The following is a 17,042-nucleotide window of genomic DNA, read 5'->3' on the forward strand; positions in this document are numbered from 1 at the left end:
TCACATTATCCGAGTAGATTTAACAACATCGTCATATTTAAACCACTGCAGGTGTAAACTGAAGGACATAAAGAGCATTGTAATAATGTTACTGAGACATTTTTGTGATCAACATATTCTTTTTTTTATTCCTCACGTCTGTTCCCAGGTTCCATAGGTCACAAAATGTTTTTTTGCTCTGTCAGTAAAAAATACATGTTTCTGGTAAAAAAGAATCCCATGATCTCATCTTGTGTGTCGCTGTTTTAACAACATTGTTGTGATTTTTTTTTTTTCTAAAAATACAAAAACAAAACTCTACATCCGTCACCAACATTCACAATTTTTTTCCCCCAATTTTTCTTGAATTGGCCAAAAAGTAAAACTCCAAAAAGTAAATGTGTCCTGGACGCGAACAAACGCCTCCAAAAGAATAAATAGAAATGATAATCAACCCAGTTCATACGGTTTCACATGAAGTTGCGCTGATGTTCAGTTCACGTAGATGCAGTGTAAAAATGTATGTTTTTGTTAATGTTTTTATTGTTATTGTTAACAGGGAGGAACGACGCGCCTCTTGCGGATACATTCCCAGATCCAGCTGGGCGAGACTCTCCGGGCCTGGCTGTTCTCCTCGGGCTCGGCCAGCGTGTGCGTGGCGCCGGCGGCCTCGTAGTCCTCGACCAGGTCGCCGTCGTACGCCACGAAGTAGCGCCGCAGTTTGTCAGAGTCCTGCACGGACACGGGCAGGAAGAGCTTCACGCCGCTGAAGATGTCCATCAGCGTCTGCCGGGGGACACACGGACACACACACACACACACAAAAGACAGGTCAGCACGTGGTTGGGAGATTTTTAAACATTCCTACGTGTTTTAGAGAACCAGTTCCAGTTGGACGAAGTCGGACCCACCTTGTCGTTTCTGGGCTCCAGCCGCTGCGACGTGGCCTTCGCGCTCGCCTGCCCGTTGCTGTGGGCGACGCTCTCGCTCTTCTTCACCTGCAGGTAAACGGACGACGGGTCAGTTCAGCACCAGAACACGAGCGTCACGGTTTTCGCCTCCCGCCACGTGACTCTTACTGTACCTTCTTGGCTGAGGTCGCCTCCGGGGCGGGCGTGCGGGGCTGAGACTTCACCGCCTTCGGCTTAGGTGTGGCGCCGCCGCCAACGCCGCCTGTGAATTGAGACAATGTTTATTGGTGATGTATTTAATGAAGTGTAGAGTGTTGCAGGTCAAATTAACCATAATCCGCACGTCTGCGCCTGAAACTGTTTTTCTAACACGTAAACTATGTTGACTCTGCTGTGGGCGGAGCCAGTGAAGGCGAAGACCCGGGCAATGTTTCAACTTTAGCAAATAAAAGAATGTGTGCTCTGACTCCACTTCATGAATAAAGAGTGACGGTGGGAAAAAAGAGAGTTGGTGTATTGAATTCTTTTTCCCGCTGAAATATTAGAACTCAAGCGAAATACTTGCGTGACGCGTCGCCGCGAAAAGCCAAGTGGCGTCGAGGCGAAGCACGATAATGCTCGCGAGCGAACGGCTCATGTCTGTTCTGTAGCTACATTGGCTGTTAAAAGAAACAAAACACTCAAGCGGTTTAATTCGCGACAAATTTGCTAAATTGAATAATTTGTTTTGTAAAAATTTCAAGCCAAAAAACAACAAAAGCAGCTTCTCAGTTGTTAGAATTTGCAGCTTTTCCGTCTTTTTACGACAGAAAGAACATTTGAACTAACGGAGAAATATATATATATATAATATCAACTTCAACAATAAACCTTTTTAAAAACATGGATGTAGCTTTAAAATATATATGAACTATGACATGAGCATCATCTTAAACTGTGTTAATAGGATTAAAAACACTGCGGCGCAGTCCGTCGTCCTTCATGCTGCGTCCTGTTCTTACTGGGCCTCTTGGCAGGAGCCGCCCCGCTGCCTCCGCGGGACGACGACGACGACGACGACGACGTCACCGGCGGCGAGTTCCCTCCGCTGTCGCCTCCCGACGAGCCCTTGTCGTCGGACGGTCCCGCCGTCACCGTGAAGTCGCAGTTCTCCTTCGATATGCGGAACAGCTCCTGAGCGGGGGGGAGAGAGCGACAGCGTGAGGACGTGGACGGCCTGGTGTCTGGAGTCAGAACGACTGTGGCGCAGGGCCACGTTTCACTCAGCGGATGTTTCAACTCATTATTTGTACCTGCTTTGCACCGGTAGATGGTCCCCACGGGGGCTTTGTTCAACCGCGGCATTAATTATTCACCTACTGTACATCACTTTATATATTACAACAGAGAGAGAAAGTTAAAAGCGACAATCCCTGGACGAGCACTTGAGGTGTCCGGTATCAAATGAGCAGCTTGATTGTGACGGCATGTTTTTTTGTGATTGTCATCTCATCAACACATAATCCATCCGTCCATTATTTGCATCACAGCACAGTTCACTGGAAAGGACTTGGGGTCACTCCGATCGCGTCGTTGGTTCGCGAGTCGCCGATTTTGGGTTCTGGTCGGCGACTTCCAGACATTGTCGGCGAGCAGAAAATCTGGCTTAAAATCTTCTATTGTGAACTCGGCATAAGCTGCGCGTCTCTGGACGGTGAGAACCTCCACACAGAAAGACTGGCTGCTGCCGCTGTATTATTATTATTACGTGACGGAGGTTAATCGTTTCCCATGGTGACGGCGTGTAATATCATTTTTTCACGGCCTTGAACGAGTGAGCATCTTTACTGTTACATTTTCTCACAACCCCAACTTCCAAACGCAGCAACGCGACGACCGGCGTGCGGACTTTACCTTGAGCTGGTGCAGGTTGGTGGCGCTCTTCCAGTCCTTGTCGTCGCGGATGCGCGTCATGCGCGGGAAGCGGATGGAGATCCCGTCGGCCGTGTGCATCTCGGACTTGGAAAACTCGGCGCCGGTGATCTCCCAGACCGGCGCTCGCTGCAGCAGGTGGAGGGAGGGGAACAGATGAGGAGTTAAAGAAATGACTGTGGATTTCTATTTTCAAGCTGGAAAAACGAAAAAGGGTCAATTTTGAGTTTTTCCTTTTTTTGTTTCATTCCCAGTAAACATGACACTTCCCCCGCTCCGCAGCCATTACCCTAATACGTCTGAGGGTGAATTTATCTGTGGACTGTCCTGCAGGAGACATATGCGTGAGATGCTCTTAACTGATCACTTGGTTTAATAAAAAGGTCCGCAGATATACGGCCGACGGCCACGGAATCTCACCTCAGGATCGCGGATAATGAAATCGGGATAATAGTTCTTGATGATTTTCAACCAGCCTGGGATTTTGCTCGGCTCCTACACACACACACACACACACACACACACACACACACACACACACACACACACACACACACACACACACACACACACACACACACACACACACACACACACACACACACACACACACACACACACACACACACACACACACACACACACACACACACACACACACACACACACACACACGACAGAGAGAGAGAGAGAGATTAATTTGCAGTTTTATTACATCGGCTCAGTAGTTCAGGCGAGGCCTCGGAGCGGATCCTCTCTGACCTTGCTGATTTTGATCACGTCCAGCTCCTTCTGGAGTCGGGCCAGCGTGGCGTCGTCGTAGCCTCCCGAGCACTTGGTGACGGTGCACCACTTCCTGGAGTCGGGGTCGTAGCAGCCCATCAGGAAACTGGACATGATGCCCCCTGGTGGGCGGGAGGAAGAAGACGACGACGGCGACACATATTTAGGAAAGTGTCCAATTTATGATTATATTTTTTTTATAGGTTTATGGGCTTTTTATGTTATTTTGTTTGAGGCCTGATCCTCTGTGGTTCTACACGAGTATATATAACGATTATTTTCATTATCGATTGACCTGTCGGCTATTTTCTCGATTAATCGATAAGTCGTTTGGTTCATAAAATGTTATAAAATGTTGATTGTGTTCTCCAAAACTCCAACATGATGTTTTGTTTTGTTCTCACACCAAAGATATTTAGTTTAATGTCACAGAGGAGCAAAGAAACCAGAACATATTCACATTTAAGAAGCTGAAATCAGAGGATTTTGACTTAAAAACAACTTGAACCGATTCATCAATTATCAAAATAGCTGTCGATTCATTTAGTAGTCGATTACAAATAAATGAACTGTTGCAGCTCTAAAGCATCTGCCTGTAAATATTTGACTGATAAGTTATGTATGCACAACCAATTTCTTTTTCTGCTAAAATCATATAAAAAATTTTTTTCTCTGTCTTGTTTTGTTTGAGATCTTTCCGAGTTTCTGTCTCAATAATAACTTCAGTGACTCAGGTTCTGTGTCCGTCGTGTCGTATGATGTCACTTTACTTTTCCAACACAAGCCTGTTCACATCCACGTCGATGAGATCAAAATTCCACTTCCCTACTTTTGTGCCGTGAGCTCATCCGACCGACGGTTTCCGCTCCGTCGTCTCACTGGATGAGTCGTCTTCGTTACTCGTCGCTTCGGAGACGTGTGCCTTTGTTTTTTGACATTCGTGATCTGCTCATTACTCGGCTATTTTAACTTATAATTTAATAGTGATCATTTGAAAGAAAAAATAAACTTTATCATTATTATTGTTATTATTATTTTTTGAGCTCAAAAGGTTTTACAGTTGTGTTGGGAAAGTTTTGGCACCAGTGGACAAATGACCTTTCGTGTAGATAAATATTCATGCACATTTTTTAGTTTTTAAATTTGGAAACGTGACTTTAGATCATAAAGATCATATTGAAACCCACACTGGTTAATAAAGGGCCTGTTCGTATAATTACCACATTAAACGCCTGTTGGGAAAAACGACTCCCCTGATCATTAGACAAATTAGCATTATTATAAAAAACTTAATAGCAATAATAAAACTTTCTGGGGTCCAGCTCGAAGAGAAAAGCACTGAAACTGTCAAGAGGAAGTCATGAAAAGAAGAAAGGAAGAGAAAAAAAAGCTTCACAGACCGTTGGAGCCTTTTCCGTAGAACGCCCCGAGCACCACCAGGTCGGCCGTGTCGGCCATCGCTCCCTCGTTCAGGTAGTCCTTCTTCACCTTCAGCCAGTGGCGCTTCCCCGGTTCATAGGAGCCCTGAGACGCAGAGAATAACCTCCATAACCTCCATAACCTCCATAACCACAGTCCTGCAGCTACAACTGTCACCAGACTTCAGGTACAGTACGACTTCCACCTGACGACCGCAACAGATGTTGAATCTGACATTCTGTCGATATGAGACGTTTAGGTTTCTGTGTTTATGTTTGCTGATATGAAATCTTCTAGATCTCTATTTATATTTAAATTATATTTAAAAAAACACATTTTTATAAAAATATTTGGTTGCACTTGGGTTTCCTTTTTTTTACGATAGAGTTTTAGGGGCCACATTGAGGAAAGGGAAAAATAAATGGTGAGACTTGGAGAAAAAGTCAGGATTTTAGAAGTTTATTTAATAATATATGACGGAAATAAACAACACAATGTTTCGATTTATCCTAATATTACGACTTTATTTTCATAATATTACAACTTTATTTTTTCATAATATTACAACTTTATTATCAAATTCTCCATTTTTTTTTCTTTCTCTCCTGACTTCTGAGCTCCAAGTTCCCAGGTATAGTGGAACAAAGGGTTATTCCCCCTTTATTGCCAATTTTTTTTTGTTAATATATATATTGACTGACATATCGGCCCCAAAAATGAATGTCGGTCGTGCTCTTAACTGTATTTTAGTTTTAATTAACAAAAGACAAATTTTTAAATAATGATGTTCTTTTTAAGACAAAGAATTAATAAGACGGACAGACAATTCTACATTATACCTGACGTAGTTATCATGTAACAAAAAGAGCAACTCACCTTTACGTCTTTGAGCACGAGGCCTTCGAGTCCCTCTCTGATGACACGGGTGATCATGTCGGCCAGATCTCCTGCTCTCTGGCTCGCCAAAAAGAAAAACACAGGATGAGATTTTGTACTTTATTTATTTTATATCAGACAAATTCCAGAGTTCTCCCTCACCGTCACGTGCTTCATCTCGGAGAACAGGATCCTGTTGGGAACTTCCACCATGTTGTCGTGCAGGAACTTCCTGCGTTCGCTCAGAGGCCTGGTGGTGGACGAAGGCGAGACGTTACATCTACAGTTATGAATGTTAATCAACCCCGTGATGAATTTACATACCACAAAAATATAGTTTAAAAAAATACTGAAAATACTGCTCAGTTGTCAAACTAAAAAATAATAATATGTATCTCTGAATACAAACTAATGCAAACAAACCCGTTTTTAAAATATGTGAATATGAAATATTTAGGGAAATACATTTTTACAGGGGTCGGCCGATTATTACGAATCTAAAGGACCGATAACAGATATTTGTCTGCAGTAAAAAAAAGTGTCAAAATTCAGAATAACACATTTCGTTTTCATTCTTGATGCATTTTTTTCTGACCTTGTTTTTTTTTTTAAATATTGCTGCTGATGTCTCTGTGAGCTACCAAACAAACTGTCATTGCACAACTACGATGACAACAAAGCCTCTTATCTGGGTTTTATTCTCTGTAATAAAGTGAAGTAGGAACACGTCACCTCTCCATGAGACTGACACCGTTGAAGTAGATGCAGTCGAAAACAAAGAGGCAGACTTTGGCATCTTGGAACGCTGCTTTCTGAAGGTGGGGGGGGAAGAAAGACAGAAAGAAAAATCAAGCTGCGTGATGAAATGCATTCTGTGGAGAAAAAAATGTTGATATCAGCTGCGGTGCTCTCACCTTGTGAACCCCCAGGGTCCCGAAGGGCAGCGGTTTGCTGGTGTTGGTGTCGATGAGCAGGACCTCGGCGTCCAGGATTATACTGTGGCCGCCGGGAAACGCCTGAGGGATGTATTCTTTGAAGTGGGCCACCTGGAGAGAACACACACACACACACGCACGCACGCACGCACACACGCACACACACACACACACACACACACACACACACACACACACACACACACACACACACACACACACACACACACACACACACACACACACACACACACACACACACACACACACACACATACACGCGCACACACACACGCGCGCGGATCAGGGGCCGAGCAGAAACGGGACGCATTTGAAACAACTACTATACCGATGGGAATGATACTATAAAACATTAATACGCTACGCCACATTAGGCTTTCCTCATTTTGGCTCGTCCCCAACGATCCACCTTCATTATCCTCTGTGGGCGACGGCGATACGAACAGTTTCACAGTGTCGTCGTTCATCAGAATAAAGGGCGTTGAGGAGAACTTGGACAATTGCAGTTAGATTCCCACAGAATGTTTGACCTCACATTGACATAAACGGCCTGATTACAGAGGCGGAGGGGGAATAATCACACGTCCGAAAGTCATTCAGGTTACAGGGCGAGAACTGGGCCTTCATTTATCAGAAACCTTAAGGAGCAAGTCTCAGGGTTCCTGCACATACATCCATTTCAAAATTCCAGACTTTTTCAGGACTCAAATCTCCAGACATCTCTGTAGATTCCTCAGACCATATTATATGTCTCTTAAGTAAATATTAGTATAAGAATGAAAAAAAAAAGTTATTTTATATTGTATAAGTAAAGTAAATGTAAATAAATCATTTTAAAATCCAACCGTTAACATTTCACGTTCTGACTGTGCCTGATATCATGTTCATCACTTCACATACAGAAAGTTGATTTTCCCCTCCAGTGAAGTTTACCGGAGTTGCAAAGTTGCATTTCGAGCACAACAGTGACCTCTAGTGGTTTTAAAAAGGGGGTCTCGTGTGTGTGTGTGTGTGTGTGTGTGTGTGTGTGTGTGTGTGTGTGTGTGTGTGTGTGTGTGTGTGTGTCAGGACCGACCTTATGCGGCAGCACGGGCTTGAGGCTGCGGCTGAAGTAGCTGAAGACGTCTCCGCTCTTGTGGACCTGCACGCGCTCGCCGTCGTACTTGATCTCCGAGTACATCCCGTTGGGACACTTCTTCATAGCGTACTCGACGGATTTACACGCCTCCGCCTGACAACAACAACAAAAAAATGCAGAAAAACAAAACAGTCAATCACAGGCGGCGATGCAGCATTTTATCACCTGCGAACTGGAGTGAAGGTTTCGAAGGAAGTCGGGTAGTGACAATGCTCGAGTCTGTGGGAATCTGGGAAACTGGACCGTGTTGTTGGTTTGTGAAGTAAAATGGGATAAAGCTGCAGTGAATTTCAATTTACTCCTCTGCCGTGAAATTAAAGGTTCTGCTGTGTAATGTAGTTGTTTTTTTTCTTTTTGCATCGTGCTGAATTATTATTTGCATTTGTAGAGCAGCCATGTTTTTACAGTGCAGTTATCTGTGAGGTCCAGCTGCCGCCTGTCTGCTTGGAAACACTTTGTACTAAAACTAAAAAGGACAAACTGACCCTCTGAACCGACTCGTTTCATCCAAATCCTTTTTTTCTCTCGCACACAAAAGTATAAAAATCTACTTAAAAGCAATGTTTTAGCCAGCGGCCAAAAGGGTCGCTAGACAAAATCCTACCATTGAATAATTTCTATAATGCAGAAGACGTCTCATTTCTAACCTCTCCCTCTTTTATAAATCCAAAGGTATCATAGCATCTAATTAGTGTCTTTTATCAGAAATCTATTTCTAATTTACTTGGGGTTTATTTTCTCTGATAACCCAGGTACAGTATCGTGCCCTAAAGCAAACCTGGATAATTGACGTGTGATGATAAGGCAATCAAATTAGGGTCATTCCTTGGAGAGATTGCACCATCTTTGATGAGTTCATACGCATCAAGTAATTATTGAGGTCAGAAAAGTCGGACGTCGTCAATATAGCAATGGAAGAATTACTCCAATATGTTCTGAAGTAAACGGAGATGAAATGAGAAATATTTCTGCCAGTGTTTTTCTATTAAATTCATTATAAAATGCATTTTTCTGACTTTGCCATTTTCTGGAAATGTGACTTCCATGAAAAAAATCCCTGAGCTCCCGTCGAGTCGTCCTTTTCGTCCAGTCGCACAAAGACGAAAGAGAAACATCGAGGGGAGACCGATGAAGAGAAAGAGAGGAAGGTGTGAGTGCTCACCAACATGGGCTGGACGGGCGTCATGAGCGAGGCCTCGACCGTGAGCAGCTTCCGGGGCCCCGAACCGTTGGACGCGTCCTGCTGGTTCCTCAGCACCCGTTCGATCACGTCGCCCAGATTCCGCGAGGCCTTGAAGGCGTCGTAGGCGTTCGGGTCCACGGCGTCCAAGCTGCATCGAAGACGAGAGAAGCAGAAGTTTGGATGGTTGGTATGAAATATATATATATAGATATATATATATATATATATATATATATATATATATATATCTCGTCTCTTTAAAATTGGTGAAAGACAGAAGGAGACACTTACACGTGTTTGGCTCCGGAGTTCATCTTCAAGTCGTGCTTGATGAGTCTAATGATGCACTTCAGGTCGTTACTGGTGCATCTGTGATGAAACAGAGAATTCAGATTATTATTAGGCGATGCAGCAGGAATCTGAATGTTTAATACCCAAGTAGTAAATACTGTATATATACGATAGATTTCATTTCAGCCACTTTGAACCTTATTGTGGAAGACCGAGTGAGCAATATGATAACTCACGGGGCTTCGCTGCAACGTCAACGTCTCACGACACAAAATAGATATTTTATTAAGTAGAGCACAAAGTAATGCTTCTGTCGGGTTCACGGCGAGCGGCATGAAATGTGTGACACATAAACACGGCGCTACCGAGTGTGTGTGTGTGTGAGAGAGAGACTTGCCTGAGGCAAACAATCTAAAAAAAAAAAAAGAAAAACTGCAAAACCAACAAACAATAAGAAACAGAACAAACTAAACAAGAGGGAACTGAAAATTGCACCGTTTCCTCATGACATCACACACACACACACACACACACACACACACACACACACACACACACACACACACACACACACACACACACACACACACACACACACACACACACACACACACACACACACACACACACACACACACACACACACACACACACAGTCTGGGTGTCAAACGCAGCGGTGAGTCTGTCTCTCCTCTCCTTCCTCTCCTCTTTTCATCTCTATCTTCCACTCCTCTTTTTTCATCTCTCTCTCTCCCATTCCTCTCTTTCCATCTTTCTCTCTCTTCCTCTCCTCTTTCCATCCCTCTCTGTCTTCCTCTCCTCCCTTTCCTCTTTCCATCCCTCTCTGTCTTCCTCTCCTCTTTCTATCTCTCTCTTCCTCTCCTATCTTTTCATCTCTCCTTTCCCTCTCCTCTCCTTCCTTTCCTCTTTTCATCTCTCTCTCTCTTTTTCATCTCTCATCTCCTCTCTTTTCACTTCCTCTCTCTTCATCTCTCTCCTCTCTTTTCATCTCTCTCTCTGTTTCATCCCTCCTCTCCTCAGGTATTTCGGTCTTTGTTACTGTCCAGTCTGAACGAAAGCCTCTGTCATCTGCTACAATTATCAATATGATCACCATTATCATTACTTTTACTTTACATCTCTATATGGAAGAGATTTCCCCCGCTCCACCCTGAGCCTGGTTCGGTTCAATTTCATTTTCTAAAAAAGGCAGTCTTCCTTTCGCCCACATCGCCAAAGTGCTCGCTCATTGCGGGAACAGTTGGGTCTCTATAATTAATATTACAAAGCGTACGGTTTAGACCCGCTCTATATGAAAAGTGCCCCTGAGATAACGTCTGTTATGATTTGGTGCTGTATAAATAAAACTGACTTGACTTGATTTGCTGCTTTTGGACACATTAAAGAAGTCGTAAAGTGTTTTAATAGAGCGGGTCTGATCTGTACTACTTTACTACCCCGGCCCCCTAATTAATATGGAAAGGATAAAAAAGTGCCGTGTTACTTTTTGGCAACCTCCTCCAGCTCGGTCTGCTGCTCGTCCTCCTTGGTCAGCTGGGCAAGGCGGGTCAGAGACGCGTCCACCTCCTGGATGGTCAGCAGGCTCTTGGCAGCGGGAGGAAACGATTTACTCTCGTCGAAGAACATCCTCACCGTCTCAGACACGTCGCCCTTAGAGACAAAGACACTAGCTGTATTATACGCAGGGGTGGACCATCGGGGGAATTTTCTGCAACACCAACAAGATATACATTTTTTTTAATGGAGAGAGTACCAGTGTAATTATGGTATTTTACAGAGCGTTGTGGGCGATATTTAACATTTCAATGTTGCTAGGGTTAGCGAGTAGGGATGGGTAGGTATCGAAACCCAGTATTAAACGGGCCCCGGGGGCTAAATCATGAAGGACCGTAATGTCAATAAGCTCCGTCGTTATCGGTGCCGCTGCTTGACAGTTTTGAAGGAATGAATGAATTTGTCTATGATGAATTTTCACTAAAACACGTGTTTTGCGAGTAAAGGCGGTAACACGAGAAATCTGTCAAACGTTTAGTGAAAGTGACAGTACACTTTACTTCTGCTGGTCCAAGTCAATTTTTTTAAAATACATTTAATTTTTATTTGTCTTGCTCACCTGTCGTTGTTTTTTTTAGCATAGATGGTACAAAAAAAAATCATGATTTGGATCGTGATTCTATCCAGGGGTCGACCGATTATCGGCGCCGATATTCGCAATTTTTATGATTATCGGTATCGGCCAATTTTTAAGCCGATTTGCCAATAAGATCATTTCATTTTAAAATGTGCTACTTTGGCTCCGATGGAGCCGCAGTCACAACTCTCTGAACTTCATCAACGTCCCGTCCACGTGTGTTTGTTTGTTCAACTTCATAATAAAAATGCTGCTGACGGCTCCCTGCATGTTGTGTGTTAAGGTCGTGTTGAAAGGTTCTGTGGATTTAACATGTGCCTTAAGGCATTTCAACAAAGTTTTCCAACAAAGAGTTTGTGTTATTCAAACTTTTGACACTTTTTTTTAGTGCAGACAAATATCGGTTTCAAATTTCAGTTATCGGTCTCTTAGATAAGTAATAATCGGTATTGGTATCTGCCCAAAAAATGTCATATCGGTCGAACCCAGATCGCCCACCCCCTTATTTTACAAGTGTCAATTTTGGTCATTATGATCAATTAACAATGTCAATATACAAAATTCAAGACATAGTGGTATATTTTCAAATATCCTAGTGGTTCACACACCTGCTCCAGGTCGCGCACCATGTCGTCCTGGTTGCATCTGAATATGCGGCTGAAGAGTTTGACGATCTGCTTGTCGTTCAGGTTATAGACGCTCTTCACGACGCCGGGCAGCAGCAGCTTCACCGTCAGGTAAAGGTCTCCGTGGAACTTGTCTAGGGAAGACGGGGGAAAGAACGTTTAAGACTCCCGGCCCCGTCGTTATTGCTGAATAAAAAGAAAGAAAGAAAAAAAAACTGCACTGACCTCCACCCGTGCCCTTCTTGATATACTTCTCGATTATCTGCGTCTTCACGTTGTAGCTGTTGTGTTCGGCCACCGTGGCGCAGAGCTTCCTGAACTCCCTGAGGAGGCAGTCCTTGTGCTGGGGGTCGCAGAGCTGGGCGGACAGGGGGCTGCCTTGGCTGGCTTTGGCGGGGGAGGCGGCAGACGACGGTCCCGCGCCGCTGGAGGCGCCGGCCTTTGCAGCTGATGTGGAAAAGAAGGAGTGATGAGAAACGATTTGGCAAAGCGAGCACTTTGCTCGGACGAGAACAAAAAGTCAAGGTGATGTTCTTCTGATTCAAACTATTTATCGATCACTTTTAAAAGGGGGTTCATTTGGTGTCTACATAGATTCAGCCTTTTTGTTTTAACCTCAGTATTTTTTGGCTTATGCTAACAATACACGAGCAAAATGCTAATGGTTACTTTGCTATTTGGAAACGCTGGTCGCTTCCAAAACACATATATCCAATTCTCGCCCGACACCACGAACGTCCCGTCCCTAGTCGAAGCCTCGCGGTGCTGCATACAAATCATGGGTTTTTTTTCCCGTCTGCCCCGTTCAAAATTTTCATTATTTATTTATACACTCAATGTTTTTAAATTTCAACACTTAAACGCTGATGCCTCACATTGTGGCTGGGAACTAAGTAATTAAGTAATAAATAGTGGGACTTCTCCATCTCTTTATTGCTACGGGCCACGATTGGTATTTGGGCAGGAATCAAACGGGCGGCAACGTTGCCAAGATTAAACTCATTGGTGAGTAGCAGCAGCAGCGAGTTTCACCGTCAAGGATTTCTGGCAGACAAATCACACAGGACGATAAAATCAATCACGGAAAAATACGGAACACAATCTCTTCGAGAAACTCGAAATCTTCCGCCTATTGGAAAATGGGCTTCCAGAAATTTGCTGCTTTAATATCAATAAACTCATTAAAATCCTTCTTATTGTTGCTGTTTTTCTTTATATCACACGAAGCTTCTGTTTGTGTTTTAGTTATTTATGTTTTTTATGGCAACTCGCTGTGAAAACAACAACTTCCTCTCGTGGCATAAGAAAAGAGCTGAGCGGCACCTCCACACGCTTGGTTTTGAATTCTGCATTTTTTTTCTTTTCCACATTTTTTCAGCGTTAAAAAAGCAAATTACATACAATGTCGTAGAGTGGAGCCTTGACTCAATTCATGATTCTATAGGTTATCTCCAAATTTAATAATTTTTTGGTTTGTTTCTTGGATTGTTTCTGGGATGTCCCGTCTCACCCGTGAAGCCTGAAAACTTGCGCGGGGCGTTGACAGATGGGTCGGTGGGAGGAGACATCAGCAGACCGCTTGTGTTCATCTTGGCTTGCACCTTCTTCTTTGGACTCGCGTTGACTTTGGCCATCAGGTCTACGAGACGAGAAGAAAACGGCAATTCAAGAACAACTCGACCTGACGCGCCTTATACAGACATACATATACATAATACTTGTATGCAAATGTACATAAAAAATATTCCAATGCATACAAAAGCTAACACTCATACATATCCTGTGCATATATTTTAAAGCTAAACCAGCACATAGACTGTATATAAAAATAGATGTAGTCACCAGGTACGGAAAAATTAAGGCGTTCACAGTGAACCTTCCTCCCTAGAATTCACAATAAAAGTTTAGGCCAAAATAAATGTATTAATTGTACTGAAAATTATGAAGAAATATTGCTCTTATATATTATATAAAAGTATTTTGAGGTGTTCCGACTTGGAGGGGCCTTCCAGTTGCAGCTTCCGACTCGGAGGTCGGTAAGTCCGAGTTCCCAGATTATAATGGAACGATAACTTTCGAGGTATAATGGACCACAGTATCGGTTGTACCTGAAACGTGTTTATTGACGAGCTCCTTGTCTTCGTCCTGCAGCTCCTCCCAGCCCTCCAAGTCCGTGATGTCCTCAATCTTCTTCGTGGTGGCCCTCGCCCGCTCCAGCTTCTCGAATATGCACTTGACGTGGTACCACTCCTTCATCTCGCCCGCGGACTCGCTGAAGGGGTTGGGCACCACCTTCCCGATGCGAACCACGGACTTCTGGATCTTGTCCTTGCACTTCTTACAGCCCGCGGTGCCGCGCTTGGCGTATTCCACGATGAACCTCTGCTCCGCCATGTCGGGCTCGCTGGAGAAACGCTGATGGAAGTGAAGCCGGGGACGATGGTGTCGTGGGAGGTCGTGTTTGGGGGAAACCGAGGAAAAATGACAGATTCCCCTGGGAAAATTAAACAAGCATACGGGTGGAGGTTGACGCTCAAAGCGTGACGAGACAGAATGGGATCTCCACACTTTGGAGACTTTCTGACGCCTGATAAGTGTTTGAAGACTTCGCAGGCCTGCACAGACGGTCTGGGGTGCTAGTGAAATGAGATGTGTCTGCATCCAGTTGGGATGGTGGACAAATCACAACCTTAAAAGGGGACACAAGGGTTAAAGAGATCATTGATTTTTGTTCTGAATAAAGGTTCTCTTGACATATCAAACATTCCTAAAACAATAATACTTGAACAAAGGTTTAAACTCAGTGGACTCTGTTTTGCCGTGTTTGTGGCTCACTTAAACACAAACTAGTTTTAATGTAAACTGATACGCAGCCCCAGTTTAGCAGAAGCCGCACGACTTAAAGGGGCAGTACGACATTTTGGAGAAAGATAGTTTGCTGTTGATTTTTTGAATTTGCATTTACAGAGCCAGGGCTGTACTGAAAAACCTGATTTATTTTTTGTGTATTGGATTAAAAATCGCTTACTGTCCCGTTAACACATCAAAGGACCAAAGTCAGGCCCCAAAGAGCTGAACCCACAAATTGATTTAATGGTTCCTTTAAAAAAGTCCCGGTCATCTCGACCCTCTGTTGTTGAAATTTTTAAGCAAATATTTTGATTTTAATTTAAGTTTCTTGTTTCCTTACAATTGTGTTATGAACCTTTAAGTCAGAAATGGACAAACAACCTCTTTGCACTGCATTGCCACTGTCGACACGTTAAAAAAACTGCTCAAATTTTTTTTTTTTATGATGTTGCCCTTAATTAATTTCTACTGCGTCTTCTTCTTTTATCATAATCTCAACATTGCGTTAACGTTGTTCTGTGTTAACCACCTTTTTTTCAATGTAAAGCACCTCGAGCTGCATTTGATGCTATGAAAAAATGGCTGCAGGAATCACGTGTTATCATTATAATTCCTAACAATCTCTTCTGTCTGAGATTTCTTCCTGTTCAAAAGGGGAGATTTTTTTCTCTCCACTGTCGCCAAGTGCTTGCTGATTGTGGGATTGGTTGTTTTTTTTCCTGTAAAACTGTAATATTGAACTCACTATGTAAAGTGCATTGAGACAGTGTATGTTGTGATTTGGCACTATACAAAAAAAACTGAATTGATTTGAATTATTATTAATGTTAAATATATAATGACGATGAGCTGAATAAATACATGTAAATGTAGAAATCTGCTCATGGAGGAGCAGATTTGAATGTGACAAAGGAGATATATATATATATATATATACCTACCTATATATATGCGGAAAATTCAGCATTAATTATTTTCCACCTTATATACATATATATGTATGAATATATATATACACATATATACACACATATATATATACATATATATGTATATATATATATATATACATATATATGGGAAAATTCTGCATTCAATCTTTTCCACCTTATATACATATATATATACACATATATATGTGTATATATATACATATATGTATGTATAAGTATATGTATGTATATATGTATACATATATATGTATACAAATATATGGGAAAATTCTGCATTCATTCTTTTCCACCTTCCTCTTCTGTTAACAAATCGTTGTAGGTCTCAACGTGACACAAACTACTCGTGTTTCGACATTTTTAACAATAAATTGGACTCTTATCTTTTTGACTGAGTATTATATTTGTATGTGTCTGTTCGCAGTCGCCACGTCCCTGGCTGTTGGATTGTTTTCAAAACGTTAACGTTAGTTGCACGACATACGTGTAACTTCCACCCTGACACGAAGGCAACTGTTCGGCTAACTGGTTGATTAGCTTTAGCTTTAGCTACACACACACACTCCCTCTGCTCCACTCACTTACAGGCGGCTAGCCTAGCATAGCCTAGCCTAGCTAGTTAGCTAGCTAACGGACTGCCCGGTAATTTGACATATATTCATTTAGCAAAGTATTTTATCTACTGTACCTTGTAGAAGTTTTGGTAGCGCAGTGTAAATATCTGCCTACTGCTTCATTGTTGTTAGACAACAGCTCGAGAGTGTCAAGTGAACTTCAGTTATACTACAAAGGAACCAGCCCCTTTCCGCCTTCACCCTTCAAAATAAAGTATATACTTACCAAAAAAAAAAGCTTTAACTTAATTTAGGGTATATTAACGCACGTGCGTGACTATTATACATCAAGCGCGTACTATTGCGTCACCTCGTTGACCAAAAGCATGTCTTATTGATTTCGGCATGTGATGTTTTTGCTCTATTTCGAAAGACTTGCTAACTTCCGCTAAGTCCGCCGTGA

At 42.8% G+C, this 17,042-nt stretch overlaps 2 protein-coding genes across 8 annotated transcripts in view; one reads left to right on the plus strand and one right to left on the minus strand.

Moving 5' to 3' along the window:
- Positions 1-1,397, plus strand: part of rad51d (RAD51 paralog D) — a 19,729-nt gene extending 18,332 nt beyond the window's left edge. For all 6 annotated transcript variants that reach the window (XM_035625535.2, XM_035625532.2, XM_035625538.2 and 3 more), the window contains one exon: positions 539-1,397. The gene's annotated coding sequence lies outside the window, so the exon portion shown is untranslated. The remainder of the gene's footprint in view (positions 1-538) is intronic.
- Positions 100-17,015, minus strand: lig3 (ligase III, DNA, ATP-dependent). Of its 2 annotated transcripts, none has more exons than XM_047329222.1 (21): positions 16,866-17,015; positions 14,334-14,914; positions 13,736-13,864; positions 12,451-12,672; positions 12,208-12,359; positions 10,952-11,118; positions 9,448-9,525; positions 9,136-9,304; positions 7,911-8,066; positions 6,794-6,925; positions 6,612-6,691; positions 6,042-6,129; positions 5,880-5,957; positions 4,985-5,108; positions 3,564-3,706; positions 3,222-3,296; positions 2,784-2,930; positions 1,892-2,063; positions 1,064-1,152; positions 891-977; positions 100-765 (listed from the first exon to the last, which is right to left on the minus strand). In XM_047329222.1, the coding sequence occupies exons 2-21, from the start codon at positions 14,884-14,886 to the stop codon at positions 532-534; spliced, it is 3,075 nt and encodes a 1,024-aa protein (XP_047185178.1). In that variant the 5' UTR covers positions 14,887-14,914; positions 16,866-17,015; the 3' UTR covers positions 100-531. The 2 variants fall into 2 exon arrangements, with proteins under 2 accessions (XP_047185178.1, XP_035481424.2); XM_035625531.2 differs by lacking the exon at positions 16,866-17,015 and adding an exon at positions 16,714-16,851.
- Positions 17,016-17,042: the final 27 nt, after the last annotated feature.

Source organism: Scophthalmus maximus, chromosome 2, assembly GCF_022379125.1.
Source record: "Scophthalmus maximus strain ysfricsl-2021 chromosome 2, ASM2237912v1, whole genome shotgun sequence".
In the NCBI taxonomy this organism is placed as follows: domain Eukaryota; kingdom Metazoa; phylum Chordata; class Actinopteri; order Pleuronectiformes; family Scophthalmidae; genus Scophthalmus; species Scophthalmus maximus.

Excerpts from the sequence above, each read along its gene's own strand:
- lig3 (XM_047329222.1), bottom strand. The coding sequence starts at position 14,886 with ATGCAGACACATCTCATTTCACTAGCACCCCAGACCGTCTGTGCAGGC. Across the intron at positions 5,958-6,041 it reads CCGAGATGAAGCACGTGACG|AGAGCAGGAGATCTGGCCGA; the intron begins GTGAGGGAGAAC and ends TTGGCGAGCCAG. Across the intron at positions 1,153-1,891 it reads GGCTCCTGCCAAGAGGCCCA|GCGGCGTTGGCGGCGGCGCC; the intron begins GTAAGAACAGGA and ends CTCAATTCACAG.